The sequence below is a fragment of the Geotrypetes seraphini genome, chromosome 5 (genome assembly GCF_902459505.1).
Source record: "Geotrypetes seraphini chromosome 5, aGeoSer1.1, whole genome shotgun sequence".
In the NCBI taxonomy this organism is placed as follows: Eukaryota; Metazoa; Chordata; class Amphibia; order Gymnophiona; family Dermophiidae; genus Geotrypetes; species Geotrypetes seraphini.
In genome coordinates, this window is record NC_047088.1 from 262,355,820 (window position 1) to 262,370,910 (window position 15,091).

Below are 15,091 nucleotides of genomic sequence, written 5' to 3' on the forward strand. Positions count from 1 at the left end.
AACTCTGAAAACCCGATTGGGTTTTGCCCTCGAGGACCACGATTGCAGCTTCTTAACATCCTGGACACGAGACCTGCTCAGGGTTCCAAGGAAGTGATTTACAAAGGGCCTTGTCCGCCACTCTGAACAGTGTACTCTGTATCACAAATGACAAATACCTGGCTATCGTTCCAGTCATGAAGCCCATCGCCAAAGTCTGTCAAAACAGAAAAATTGCAAGGATGAGGTTATCAGCAATACTGGGAGAGTGGCGTGTGCTGAAAAATGAAGATTTCACATCAAGCAGAATGAAAGCTCACAGACTGAACTAGGAAAAGGGGGGTGCAACAACCACACCACACCACAGGACTAGAAATGCCCCTCGCTTCTGCCTGCAGCACGCCAAGACAACCCCCACAGCTCTGCCAACAGCCCTCGCTCCTGCCTGAAGCACCCCCACCACACACACACAGCTCTGCTAACGCTGCTTGCTCCTGTCTGAAGCACCCCAAGACACCTCCCCCCAGCTCTACCAATGTCCCTGGCTTCTGCCTGAAGCACCCAAAGTCATCCCAGACAGCTCTGCCAAAACCTCTCATTTCTGTTGCAAGAGGATTTATGTCCTATGGATGGGACTTAGCAGAGGGGCCAGTTTAAGCTAAGTAAATGCTCAGCTGCTGAGATGAGGCAGATGCAAACAGTTCGGTTTCTCTGTGCCACTTTCTAACAACGTAAAACATCTCAGCATTGTACATTCTTGTATACACTCTGTTTTGCTGTGTGCACACACATGTGCTCAGCCTATAGGGAACACTGCTGGAGCATGTGATTGATGTGGAATATGTAGTATTTCCCATCCTGCACTCATCAGGGAGCCATTGTGTCCATCCACTCCATGACGTATTCTATGACGGCTCTCTCTTGAAGAAATGCCAGAAACGAGAATGCCCTGATGGAAGCTGGATGAGTTGGGGAAAGGCAGAGCTCAGAAAATCCCACAGGGATTCCACCCTAGACATTCCACCCACCCTGGCACCCAGGATTTGATGCTCCTTCCCCAACTCCCCCACATCTGTCTGCCGCCACTGTGGTTTCTTACACTCTGCGCTGTGTTGTTCAGCTCTCAACAGTACAAAACCTTTAGCTGGTCTCACAAGATCTGAGACCACGAGTCAAGCTGAGAGCTCTACATTGAGTGGCTCAAACTTATGAAATTGATCCAGACCCATCTGAACTTGCAGTTCCTTCCATGGCAAGAGAAAAGCACCAGACTGCAAAATGAAGGGGGGTGGAAGGGACAACTGGTGAGGTCTGGGGGTGAGAGAGGCTGATTACTTGGGGGTGGGTGTATATGAAAGAAAAGGGGGACTGGGGTTTTTATGAGTGGGGAGGGTGAAGATGGGTGGGGAGTATAAGAGAGAAAACAAGACTGGGTGAAAACAAAAGAGTATGAGAGAGAGAAAGAGAGACAGTGGGAAAGAGAGAAAGAACGAGAGAGAGAGAAAGAGAGAACAAGAGGAAGATAGAGAAAGAAAGAGTACGAGAGAGTATGAGAGAGAAAGAATGAGAGAGAGTGATAGAGAAAGTACACGAGAGAGAGAACAAGAGGAAGATAGAGAAAGAATACAAGAGAGTAAGAGAGAAAGAACGAGAGAAAGAAGATAAAGAATGAAAGAGAACGAGAGAAAGAGTACGAGAGAGAAAGAACGAGAGAAAGAATACAAGAGAGATAGAAGAGGAAGATAAAGAATGAGAGAGAGAACAAGAGAAAGAGTACGAGAGAGAAAGAACGAGAGAGAGAGAACAAGAGGAAGATAGAGAAAGAATGAGAGACAGAACGAGAAAGAGTACGAAAGAGTATGAGAAAGAATGAGAGACAGAACGAGAAAGAGTACGAAAGAGTATGAGAAAGAAAGTGAGAAAACGAGAGAGAGAACAAGAGAATAAGAGAAAGAGAGTAGGAAAGAGAGAAAGAGGGAAACGGACTGGTGGAGATCTCGGCCATGGTCATATGCGATTGTGGACATACTTGAGGGGAGGGAGGCTGATTTTAGCTGCCACTGATGCACCAGTGGTACAATAAGGAGCCAATTCACTAAAATGTCTTTTCTCCGATGCAGCCTTAGTAAATCTCCCTCTCAAGCAGCTGCTACAGGCCTCAGAGAAGATTCTTCCCACCCAACTCTTGAACTTCAGGAGGAACAATGTGAGGCGCCTGGGTTCAGATAACATTTGTGGAGGTCTGCAGTAAGAAGGAGGTGGCAACAGTAAGCTTCTTCCTAGAGAAGATCCGGACACAGAGATCTACTTACTAACAACGCCAGCAGGATCACGTTCCATGGGAAACGCCTCCTGAAACAAACAAGAGATTTCCACAGGTCAGCCCTCTAGAGTACAGCATCCCCCCCACCCCCCCATCACCACCACTACCACCACAGATCCTTAAGTTCACTGACACTTTAAAAACCCACACCACGACAGGTAACAACCCTCTGCCATGTTCAGGGAACTGGCGGGCAAAGCCACATCCAACACTCTACCAGACCCTGAATGAGTCATGCAAGTCAGCAGCCATCATAGAGACTGAATGAATCAACTGCGACTAATGTCACTGAGTCAACTACTACCGTGTTCCCCCAAAATAAGACAGTGTCATATATGAATTTTGGGTCCAAAAAATGCATTAAGGCTTATTTTCAGGGGATGTCTTATTTTTTTCCATGTACATCAATCACCTCTCCCTTCCTCTCCTCCACCCTAATCCTTCCTCTTCCTCCCCTCCCTCCCATCCCCCTGTGCAGCAGAAGCCTGCCAACCCTCCCACCGTGAGACTGACATTCCTCTGCTCCGAGACCTCCAAAAACAGCAGCGGCGGCAGCGCTCTGAACAGGCTACTTTGCGGCCTTCCCCGGCGCCGCATCACTGCTGTTTTTGGAGGCCTCGGAGCAAAGATATGTCAGTCTCACAGTGGGAGGGTCAGTGGAGTTCTGCTGCACAGGGGGATGGGAGGGAGGGATAGAAAGATGCTACACAAGGGGGCTTATATTAGGAGCACCTTTAAAAATCATGCTAGAGCTTATTTTCAGGGAAACACAGTAACATCAAAAAACGCTCTGACTGGTACAGGCAAAGGAGACAAGAAACACAGCTGCCCTGGTCACTACATAGCTGCCACTCTCTGGATCAGGGATGTACTTGGTGGGCGGAAGGTTCTTCAGACCTCTCACAAGCTGTGCTAGGCATTTGTCAGTCCATATTTCGTTCTAGGATTAGGATACGGTGATGTCACTGTCCCCGGCCAATCAGCTCTGAAGCCTTTAACAGGTAGGGAGAGCGAGAGGGCACTCTCTAAAGTTAAAAGGGGATAGATTCCGTACAAATGTAAGGAAGTTCTTCTTCACCCAGAGAGTGGTAGAAAAGTGGAACGCTCTTCCGGAGGCTGTTATAGGGGAAAACACCCTCCAGGGATTCAAGACAAAGTAGATAAAGACAGGTTGTTCACCCTCTCCAAGATAGAGGGAACGAGAAGGCACTCTCTAAAGTTAAAAGGGGATAGATTCCATACAAACGTAAAGAAGTTCTTCTTCACCCAGAGAGTGGTAGAAAACTGTGGACGCTCTTCCAGAGGCTGTTATAGGGGAAAACACCCTCCAGAGATTCAAATAGGGGGAAACACCCTCCAGGGATTCAAGACAAAGATAGACAAGTTCCTGCTGAACCAGAACGTACGCAGGTTGGGCTAGTCTCAGTTAGGGCACTGGACTTTGACCTAAGGGCCCCTGCGGGAGTGGACTACTGGGCACGATCAACCACTGGTCTGACCCAGCAGCGGCAATTCTTATGTTCTTATGATTGCTGGCATCAGCAAGGGGTCTGGAGAGCATTGCACTGGGAAATCACTACACTCTTTCTTAACCTCTGAAGCTGGAAGGCTCATCGCATGATTAGTGAAGAGAGGATTTCCCTTAGAATAGGGTTACCAGACGTCCGGATTTCACCGGACACGTCCACCTTTTGAGGACATGTTTGGGGGTCCGGACGGCTTTTCAAAATTCGCCACTTTGTCCGGGTTTTGGAAAGCCTCCTCAAATTGCGTCGGGCAGGGACTTCCTCTCTGCCTGACCAGCGTGGTCAGTGAAGGGCGGGGCTAGGGCAGGGTTGGGTGGAACTGGACGAGCCTGGGGATGGGTCTAGGGCAGGGGTCAGCAACCTTTTTAAAGCAAAGAGCCATTTTTTCCTAAATGTTTGACCCAAGATTTACAAAGAGCCGCAATGGGTAGACAAGGGGGTTTGAGATATGATGATGTCAGCGGATGTTGCCCAATCCGGTCCCAAGCTCAGGCAGAGCTGGGGCCTTTCTTATCTGCTCTTCCCAATCCAGAAGAAGCCTCCAATGGCTCAGGAAACCTCCGTTTTGCTCTTTCCAGCCCTTCTTTCTCCTCAAGCGGCCGATGCACAAAACTAGAACAAAATCTTTTCCAGAGAAAGGAAAATGGTAAAACCAGAGGACATAATTTGAGGTTGAGGGGTGGTAGATTCAGGGGCAATGTTAGGAAATTCTACTTTACGGAGAGGGTGGTGGATGCCTGGAATGCGCTCCCGAGAGAGGTGGTGGAGAGTAAAACTGTGACTGGGTTCAAAGAAGCGTGGGATGAACACAGAAGATTTAGAATCAGAAAATAATATTAAAGATTGAACTAGGCCAGTTACTGGGCAGACTTGTACGGTCTGTGTCTGTGCATGGCCATTTGGAGAAGGATGGGCAGGGGAGGGCTTCAATGGCTGGGAGGGTGTAGATGGGCTGGAGTAAGTCTTAACTGAGATTTCAGCAGTTGGAACCCAAGCACAGTACCGGGTAAAGCTTTGGATTCTTGCTCAGAAATAGCTAAGAAGAAAAAATTAAAAAATTTAAATTGAATCAGGTTGGGCAGACTGGATGGACCGTTCGAGTCTTTATCTGCCGTCATCTACTATGTTACTATGTAACTATCACTGGTTTCTTAGTTGCAAAACTCTGAACCATATCTCCCACTGTTCAAGATCCCTCTTATTTTTCACATCTTCCAGTAAGACGCTGCTGCTTTCAGCGCGATACCGCGCTGCTGAGACGTGCGCTGTTGGCTGTGCTGGTCCTCTGCCCCGGAACAGGAATTGACTTAAGAAGGGGGCAGAGGACCGGCACAGCCAACAGCGCGCGCCTCAGCCGAGCTTACCACGTCGGAAGCAGCAGCGTCATTCTGGAAGATGTGAAAAAATAAGAGGAATTTTGAACAGTGTGAGGTCGTCAGAAGCACTGTTCTGAGCCGCATCCACGTGGCGAAAGAGCCGCATGTGGCTCGCGAGCCGCAGGTTGCCGACCCCTGGTCTAGGGGGTCCAGATTTTCCGATTGGAACAATAAGCTGGAGGGTAGTCTGCGCACATTGACTCCATTGGAAATTCCGGGTAGGATTTCTAGATACCCCCAGTGCTGTCCATCCCCCCCCCCCCCCTAATGGAAGGGCTTCAGGCTACTCTCCTATAACTGCCATAACTAAAACCTCAAAAGAGTCGTATTGCCAAAGAGCAAATAACCGAATGGAACACAATTTGAACATCTCTTACTTTGGCGGCCAACCGAAGAGCATTGTGTGTGCAAACACACAATCCCGTGTACAAGCCCTTAACTGGTAAGACCCATTTGGAGCCTGCGAGGTGATTGCCAGGACAGAGCGACGTGACTGATAAAGGGTATGGAAAACCTTTCATATGCTGAAAGATTGGAGAAACTGGCCTCTTCTCCCTGGAGACGCAAAGGCTTAGAGGGGACATGATAGAGACTTACAAGATCATGAAGGGCATGGAGAAAGTAGAGAGGGACAGATTTTCAAACTTTCAAAAACTACAAGAACGAGAGGGCATTCGGAAAAATTAAGAGGGGACAGATTCAGAACCAAAGGGTGGTGGACATCTGGAATGCGCTTCCAGAGGGCGTGATACAACAAAGTACACTACTGGGTTTCAAGAAGGGACTGGATGATTTCCTGAAGGAAAAGAGGATTGAAGGGTACAGATAAAGGATCACTATGCAGGTCCTGGACCTGATGGGCCGCCACGTGGGCGGACTGCTGGGTGTGATGGACCTCTGGTCTGACCCAGCAGAGGCTTTACTTATGTTCTTATGTTGAGAAAGCTGTACTGCACTCACCTGGGACCCTCACAGCAAGCCAACACCAAGTATGTCACGAGGAAGACGGGGCTGGAGGAAGAACACAAACACAATCTCAGGTAACTCAGTCAGCGAGACAAACTGTGATGAGCCTGAAGCAGCCACTGTGCAATTCTTTTTTTTTTTTTTTTTTAATATCTTTATTAGCAATTGCAAAGGGAACATATAAGCAAAAGGGAAGCAGATAAAAGCAGGGTAAAACAGCCAAGCAGCTCAACAAGTGAAAGAACATGGCAACAACAAGAAGGCCCACCCTACAGTCACTCTCCCAGCAGTTCATTTTAAGAGAAACTCAAGAGGTTCTGGCCCTACAGGGGGCCCCAGTGGGCAGACTGTGCAGCCCTGGGTGCAGGCGGGGGAGCCTCAGGCAACAACGGGGGGGGGGGGGGGGGGGGAGAGGGGGGCCATCCTATCTTTCCACATATAGGATATTTCTAATGTTTCTGTGGACCCAACAGGAAATTCATGGTTAACTGGCTTCAGTCTGAGCCCCGAAGACCTCTGTTTATAAAAAAAACTTGGTTACGCAGAGAACTGCACATCTGCTTTTTCTGTTCCAGGTACTCAAGGGTCCTTAATACTCACTAGGATGCATAGTATATGGCAGGATTTTTCCTCACAAATGTATAAATTGGTTCTCTGAAGAAAGAAAAGAGGGTCAAGATTGGATGACTGCAATGGGTTTGTCATAAGAATGTTGTAACACGTTGCAAATTATACAAAATTCAGCAGTGAGGCCGGAAATTTAGGGCCAGATTCTGTAAAAGTGGCCGCTGATCGTGTGCCAATCACTCGACAGTGCCAGTTACAGAATCGCGCCTAAATTCAGCCAAGATAGGCAGCTGAAACGTAGACCCAGAAAATCCTGGCCTACATTTCAGCCGCCTATCTATGCCACTGCGGGATCCTAAAATCAGGCTGCAGCAGCCATAAGCTGATCGAGGCAGGGGAAGTTATCCCCGATTAGCTGAGCCGGTAGGAGACACCACACACCCACACACACACACAACCACGCTAGGCAGGAGGGATGCCCACTCCCTTCTGCATGCCCCCAACAACCCAAACCCATGATCTACCCCCAACCGCCAACATCCCTAACCCCCCCCACTCCAACACCCCCCCCCAGACCTCCACCAAACCCATGACCCTCCTGGGGGACGAGCCAGAATAGGAATGTGAATGAGAATGTGAAAGCCAGAATGAGAGAATGTGAGAAAGAACGGGTGGCATCCAGCCCTGCAGAGAGACTGGAAAGCTGTGCCACGGAGAAGGATGCCTTGCCGGGAAGGGGTGTGTGTGTGTGTGTGTGTGTGTGTGGGTGGGTGGGTGGGGACGACGACAATCTTTTCCTGGGCAGAGATGAGAAATTTTTGTTCAGCTACCATCAGAAATGCTGTCAAAGTGAGATTCCATTTTAAATCAGACTCTTTTTGGAGCAGTACCAGCCTGACAGCAACCAGCACAGTTCAAGTCCATCCACTAAACGACGGGTAAGCTAGCATAAATACATAATATTGACTGTGTGGAAACATTAAACATAACATCTTACTGAGACACAGAGATTGTAAGTGTCTACACATTTCTTTAATCTGACCTTACTTCAGGTTGTTAGTGGATCAGAGTTACTGTTGATTTGAACTAAATAAAGCACTTCTCATATATACATATAAAGCATAGCACTGAGAAAGTATAAAAAGATCCCTTTATAGGAGGGGGAGACTATGGGCTGTATAGATGGACCAGGGTGGACTGGATGGCATTGCAAGAGTGTGGTGTAGATTGGTGTATGGCAAACTGTGCTGCAGCGAGATTCCGGGTTTGCCGTGAGATGCCAGCTGACTGCCCACAGGATGTGCCTCTTCTCCTCGCCTCCTGCTCCAGCATCCCCCACTGGTGGCTCAGGGCCCCATCTGGATGGCGTATTGCGTCAACATCTGTGCATTTCCAGGCGCCCTCCAGCTGTGGCCCAGAGTTTACTGTGCCGCCGAGTAAAAAAGTTTGCGGGACCCTGGTGTAGAGGGTCTGGGAGTAGGACGGTAAACCGTGGTGATGAACTGGAGCTGGGGAGGAAGAAAGACTGGAGGGGCTTGCGGCACTGCAGTACCTACACCTAGGGAGAGATCGTTTTCGTTTGGTTTAGCACCCCCAATAATTTGTAGAAGTTGGCTCCTCTCCTGGAAGCCTCACTGAACAGCCAACCTTTGAAGAGTCACTTACACGAAGGTGAAGATCGCAATGATTCCCACCGTCACCAATAGCTGGAGGGAAATAATCAGATACACCTGAAACGCAAGGAAACACTGGTCACTGCTCTGTTTGTGACGCTGTCTCCAGCCCTGCTAGGCTCTGCTCAGCTCTTTTCATTGCTACGGCCCCAGATCTGAAGAGTGGTTCCAGCTCTCGCATTAGGGTCTAACTTTGTGGGGCAGGACCATTTTCGGCCGCCCAACACAAAGGTCTTTCGCTAACAAAAAGCACCAAAGACCTTCAAAGTCTGAGACACCGATTTTACAGTTGGATCAGACACAGGCTGGTGTGAAACGCCCGAATCAGGATTCTACAAAAATCCACAATGCAAATAAATTAAAATGATACAGATTCTTGTTGAGATTAGAATATGTATAGTTTCTGTTTGTTTCTATTGTGGATATTTAATAGTGGATTTTTATATTATTTTTATGGAGGCCCCCGACGCAGGTGTTTCACGCTGAAACACAGCCCGTATTGGGCCTTGGTGCTTTCGGTTCCCCATTTCCGAGAGGCACTTTGCCTGTTAGTGCTGCCCAATTCAGGAAAACATTTTCAAATTGATTTTCCCACCCAATTGGGCACTTTATTTCAAACATCCTGGCGGGTTTATTTTGCAGCCACTTCACCCCTCCCCCTACCACCCCTTTGCCCTCTCCATCCCCACACCAGCGCTGTGGTGTAAACAAAAAAGTCTTTTCCTTTCTCTGTTAGACAGCGAGCGTGAGCTAAAACCTAACACCAGCTCTGGCAGGAGACATTTTCTAATCACAAAATAGAAAGTACAATTATTTTTTTCTACCTTCCACTGCCATATCCAGCATTTGTTTCTTTCCCACTGTCTACCATCTCTCTCTCCCCCTGTCTTGTGCCCTGGGTCAAACCTCTCTATTCCCCTCCATGCAGCATCTCTCCCTTCCTCCCTTCCATTATCATATGCAGCATTTCTTTCTTTCTCCCCATGCACCATTTCTCCCTGCCCTCCACTATGGCCAACATTTCTCCCACCCCTCCACCATATGCAGGATTTCTCCCTCTCACCCCTTTCTACCTCTCCTCCACCCCCTGAGCACCTGCATAGCAGCTTTCTATTCCTTCCACCCACCCTCCCATCCCCCTCTGCAGTAGTGTGGTTACCGGTTAGTTTTAGATAGGGTTACCAGAACCCGGATTTAACCAGACAGTTTTTTAAAACCCGACACTTTGTCCAGGTTTTGAAAGGCTTCTTCTTTGGGACCGCGTTGGAAGGGCCTCCCGATCAACCAGAACAGTTTGAGGGGGGGCAGGCCTGGGGGGGCGGATTTTATATAACTAAAATCTGGTAATCCTAGTTTTAGGATTCAATTTAAAACATTAGTGCATACTCATAAAGCACTTCATACGACGGAGCCCAGTTAGTTGAACTCATTGACTCTTCCTTACACTCCAGGTCGTACATTTAAGATCATTGCAAGATAACAGATTGGTCCTGCCAGCAGGTTCAAGGACAAGATGGGAGTTTACGCGTCACGAGGCTTTCTTTTATTTTGCTTCCAGTCTCTGGAACCAACTTTCGAATAATATTCATTCTGAAGCAAATTTCATGGCCTTCAAAACATTGTTAAAAATTTATTTTTTTTTCCAGCTAGCTTTTGGAACAGACTCCTTTCCGGCTGACCACATTCATTTATTGAGAGGTTATCGGGCATCCCTTAAACACCAGGAGATGAACTTGTTTACATGGGTTGGGTTTGGTTTTTTTTGGTACGATTGTATCTTCTTTTAGGACTGTCCTATTTTTTTATGGCATTCCTTTCTCTTATTTTCATTGTATTTTATTGTTATGTAAAACCGCTAAGAACTGTTGTAAGATTTGGCAGGATTTCAAATTTTCATAAACTATTTATTCATTTATACAGCCCGTCCTCCCAAAAGAGCCCAGAACGGGTTACAGGAGTACATACAAAGTATAGTCAAGACAAATAAGAACAAGACGTATTTGGGAGGTAGCAGTACAATGATCGAGTTATGGTAAATAGAGACACTAGGTAATTATACATGCGCTTTAGTAGAAATAAACAGCCGAGGTACATTAATTACCTATACATGCTTTGGTCAGGAACTTAGCGTTATGGCCTCGTTGATGAGTTTATCCGAGATCATTTAGGCTCTAATACAACTGTACCCTCATCTATGGGGCCACTGGGATACCGACTGTGGTGCTGACCTTAAATCCATACTCACTTGTTGAAGTGTTCAGAATAAGATTTAGTCAAAATGGCTTCTGCCCTCACAGGCTACAGGGATCTGCCCGGATTTATACTGGCAGAGGGCCTCTGCGATTAGATAATCCCAGTTCCATTCCCCTCCTTGCCTCTCTGTGAGCTTCAACAGGGCCAGTGAACCTCTAAGAACCCACACTTGCAATACTAGCTCTCAGGGATAGGGACAGGTAACCATGGACTGTATCATTGCACAAGCCCTGGGTATTAATTACCTTATTTCCCTGGAGGTTTTCTGTGATCACTTCTCCAACTTTGCTCTCCAGCCATAAACACACCTTTTCCCCTCTCCTACTTCCCACGTCTCCCCTGCCTTCTCAACACTGAGGGACATCTCAAAGTATCTCATACATTCAGATGATTAAGTAAAAATAAAAGCCATAAAATTCAATAAAAATTATACAGTCCATATAGTAATACAGTCAATAATGCAAAGCAAAGAAATTCAATGCCTAACACACTCTCCCAAAATGCCCATCAACCCCCACTCCACCTCCTTCCAGCGCTGTCCTGCTTAGAGCTGCCCCTATACATTTCTTTAGGAGACATTTACATATTCACTCACCCTCCGGATGAAAGCGTGTCGCACAACCTTATCATCCCAGGAACCAAACCCGCCAGCTTCAACTTGGGGACCATAGCCCTCTGCACCAACTGTGAACACAAAGCATATGATGCGGTATCTCCATAACTCCCAAATTGTGCAGAGCGCTTTAACTTTTCCCACCACAAAAACAGCGAAAAATGGCTGTTCCTTCATATCGGAGAGCCTCAAGTGCAGCATCGAGGCTCCAACACTGGATGCCAGGCTTTCACAAACAGCTCAGGAGTGTGACAATTGAGTGAAATCTTTATACAGTGCGTACTCGATATTTGTGTGTCCGGTAGTCACGATGTCACTTATCTGCGGGTGTGCGAATTGGGACCACTGTTCGCCATTCGTGCCACAGTGTTCCGTATATTCGTGGACATGCACATTTAAAATCAGCCTCCTTTGCGTTCACGTCTGAAAATGGTCACCAAACGTCAAGGGAGTGAGCTGCAAGCAGCAACTCCAAAAAGAAAGAGACATGACTTTCCCCCTTCTGCCTCCCCTGCAGGTGTGAGCTCATCTCTTACTGTCACAACAGCTGTCTGAAATGATGAAGTACTTCAACCAGCCACCAGGTGGCACCCTAGCATGACCACCACCACACCCCTCCACACACAAACCCTTCTACCCACATTATTTATAGCTGGTTAGTTCCAAATCTCTTCATCTGGCTTCACTCTGTTACACTTCTTAATAAATCTTGGAGCAGAACTAATAAACTTTCCTGTGATAATGCTCAAGTGCTCAACCAACACAGGAGACACTTATTCAGCGCTTGATCCGATAGCCACCTTCCTCACTTAAACAATTAAAAATGCATAAATGATGGTGATAAGTGCTCAGACCCACAACCTAAGTTGGCTATTTCTGTGTCTGAGCGGTCCTGTAGCCATGTAACTGTTATATCCCTCCTGAGGAAGCGTCTCTTTTTTTTTTTTTAGTCAAGGTTTGTTTATTAAAGTTTTTAGTTTTACAGAACATGGTGGATAACAAGTAAATGCACTCCATAATAAGTGATATGCACAAATATCAGACAAATAATTATCATGAAATACAATGGTAGTATGCAATAATAATCACAGTACTGGAGATTTAACAAAGCAAATCACAGTAAATAAGAAAAGTTATCCATGTAAACCAAGCATGAATCGTCCAAAGTAGGAAGGGAAAGTGCACATAAGATCAGAAGGGAAAAAGGGAAGAGGGAAGCGAGCATGTTAAGACGAAGTATTTTGTATGTATAATCGTAAAGAGTTCCATTTTAGTTGGAATTGGGAAAATCTGTTGGAAGATTTAGCCAAGTAGGCTTCTGTTCTGTAGGTGAGACATACAAGGTTCCACCAGTGGGAATGGGAAACTTTGGACAAATCTTTCCAGGAGGCAAGGAGTGTTTTTAAAGCTAGTGAGAGTAAAATGTCCAAAAGAAAAGTGTCAGATTCTAGAATCTTATCGGATAACGCGAAAGATTTCAGTAGAAGCATCTGATAAGTAAGGGGAACGTTAATATGAAAAATAGAGCGTCTCTTTTTTGCGAAACTTGAGTAGAGGCAATGCAATGGTTATAGAAATGCACAAGTGGTAATATAATATTTTTGGGAACTGGTGAAGCAGAGGGGTGCACGTGAAGGAACATCCGTTCCAGTGTACAGTTAAGTGAAATTGTTTTCAACTTCATAGTGCCATTATTAATATCATTATTAGGGCACTTAGGTTGGGGAGCTGAGCACTTATCACTATCATTTATGCATTTTTAATTGTTTATGTGAGGAAGGTGGCTATCGGATCAAGCGCTGAATAAGTGTCTCCCACTCTGTTACAACCACATTAAAAACTAATGTGGAACAACGTTGGGAGTTTTGGTCCAGGAATTCTGCTCTTAGAGTTACATAGAAACATAGAAAAATGACGGCAGAAAAGAGCCATAGCTCATCAAATCTGCCCACTCTAATGACCCACCCCCTCGACTTTACCCCTGTAGAGATCCCACATGTGTATCCCATTTACTTTTAAAATCTGGCACGCTGGTTGCCTGAATCACCTGCAGTGGAAGTTCGTTCCAATGATCAACCACTCTTTTGGTGAAGAAATATTTCCTGGTATCGCCATGAAATTTTCCTCTGATTTTTAGCGGATGCCCTCTTGTGGCCGAGGGTCCTTTAAGAAAGAAGATATCATCTTCCACCTTGATAAGGCCTGTGATATATTTAAACGTCTCAATCATGTCTACTCTCTCTCTCAGTTGGAACTGGCTCTACAGGACTACAGAACTTTCGGGGGGGAGGGAGGGAGGGATCCCATTTCTTGCATCCGCATTAATGCAGCCTTGTTTTTGCAGTGATGGGCCTCAACAGAAAGCCACCGAGGACGACACAAGTCTGGTCACTAGACATCACCACTAATCAACGGACTGCTATCCCCCTCCCCCTGGGCTCTGAAAGCTCTCTCCACAGCAAGTCCAGCCCCTGCTGGTGACTTTCCAGTTCTTATGAAACTCTTAACTTGTCTAGACCCACTGTATCATTTCTAAACTAAACTAAACTAAACCTTAAGTTTATATACCGCGTCATCTCCAAGGAAGTGGAGCTCGACACGGTTTACAGGGATTAAAAACAAAGAAAAGAACTCCAATGGAAGGAAGAAGGGCTTGGTAAACAGGAAGAAAAGAGGGACTTAGAATAATGGAGGGGGGGGGGTAGTTACATTTTGGAGAAAAGCCAGGTTTTCAGATGTTTTCTGAAGTGTTGGAGGGAGGTCGAACTCCGAAGATGGGCAGTAAAGCTGTTCCACAGCTCGGTGATCCTGAAGAGGAGGAATGTTCCAAGTTTTCCTGTATGGGAAATGCCATTTAGAGATGGGAAGGATAGTTTGAATTTCCTCTGCCATAATCTCCTGTCTAAATTAGATTGTAAGCTCTGCTGAGCAGGGACTGTCTATTGTATGTTAAAATGTACAGCCCTGCGTACGCCTTTCAGCCCTTTAGAAATAATGAATAACAGTCATTATGGGCTGATGCTCAAAAACTAATGCCAGCGATTAGCACCGGCATTAATCTGCGCAGAATGTTCAGAGCGCTAGCGTAGGGAGATGGACAAAGATGAGCGCAAAGAGCATTTAAATGTAGTCAAACAATGCTAATGAGTTCAGTTCGTATTCCCTTCAATGCTCAGAGAACAGCGCACAAAACAAAGCTGCCCTTACAGCTGGAAACCTAATGCCAGCTCAGAGATGACATGCTTGAAGAAAAGAGTTCCCAAAATTTTTTCTCTAAAATGTGTTGGTTTTCATTTACTGAAGGGAATAGACTTAGTAGATAAAGACAGGTTGTTCACCCTCTCCAAAGTAGAGAGAACGAGAAGGCACTCTCTAAAGTTGAAAGGGGATAGATTCCGTAGAAACGTAAGGAAGTTCTTCTTCACCCAGAGAGTGGTAGAAAACTGGAACGCTCTCCCGGAGTCTGTCGTAGGGGAAAACACCCTCCAGGGATTCAAGACAAAGTAGATAAAGACAGGTTGTTCACCCTCTCCAAAGTAGAGAGAATGAGAGGGCACTCTCTAAAGTTGAAAGGGGATAGATTCCGTACAAACGTAAGGAAGTTCTTCTTCACCCAGAGAGTGGTGGAAAACTGGAACGCTCTCCCGGAGTCTGTCGTAGGGGAAAACACCCTCCAGGGATTCAAGACAAAGTAGATAAAGACAGGTTGTTCACCCTCTCCAAAGTAGAGAGAATGAGAGGGCACTCTCTAAAGTTGAAAGGGGATAGATTCCGTATGAACGTAAGGAAGTTCTTCTTCACCTAGAGAGTGGTGG

At 46.4% G+C, this 15,091-nt stretch overlaps 1 protein-coding gene across 4 annotated transcripts in view; it reads right to left on the reverse strand.

The window, feature by feature from the left end:
- Positions 1-15,091, reverse strand: part of TMBIM1 (transmembrane BAX inhibitor motif containing 1) — a 69,877-nt gene that overhangs the window by 14,239 nt on the left and 40,547 nt on the right. For all 4 annotated transcript variants that reach the window (XM_033945563.1, XM_033945560.1, XM_033945561.1 and 1 more), the window contains 6 exons: positions 11,259-11,347; positions 8,403-8,467; positions 6,771-6,824; positions 6,165-6,215; positions 2,292-2,331; positions 159-196 (listed from right to left, as the gene is read on the reverse strand). In XM_033945563.1, coding sequence (XP_033801454.1) covers positions 159-196; positions 2,292-2,331; positions 6,165-6,215; positions 6,771-6,824; positions 8,403-8,467; positions 11,259-11,347 — 337 coding nt within the window. The remainder of the gene's footprint in view (positions 1-158; positions 197-2,291; positions 2,332-6,164; positions 6,216-6,770; positions 6,825-8,402; positions 8,468-11,258; positions 11,348-15,091) is intronic.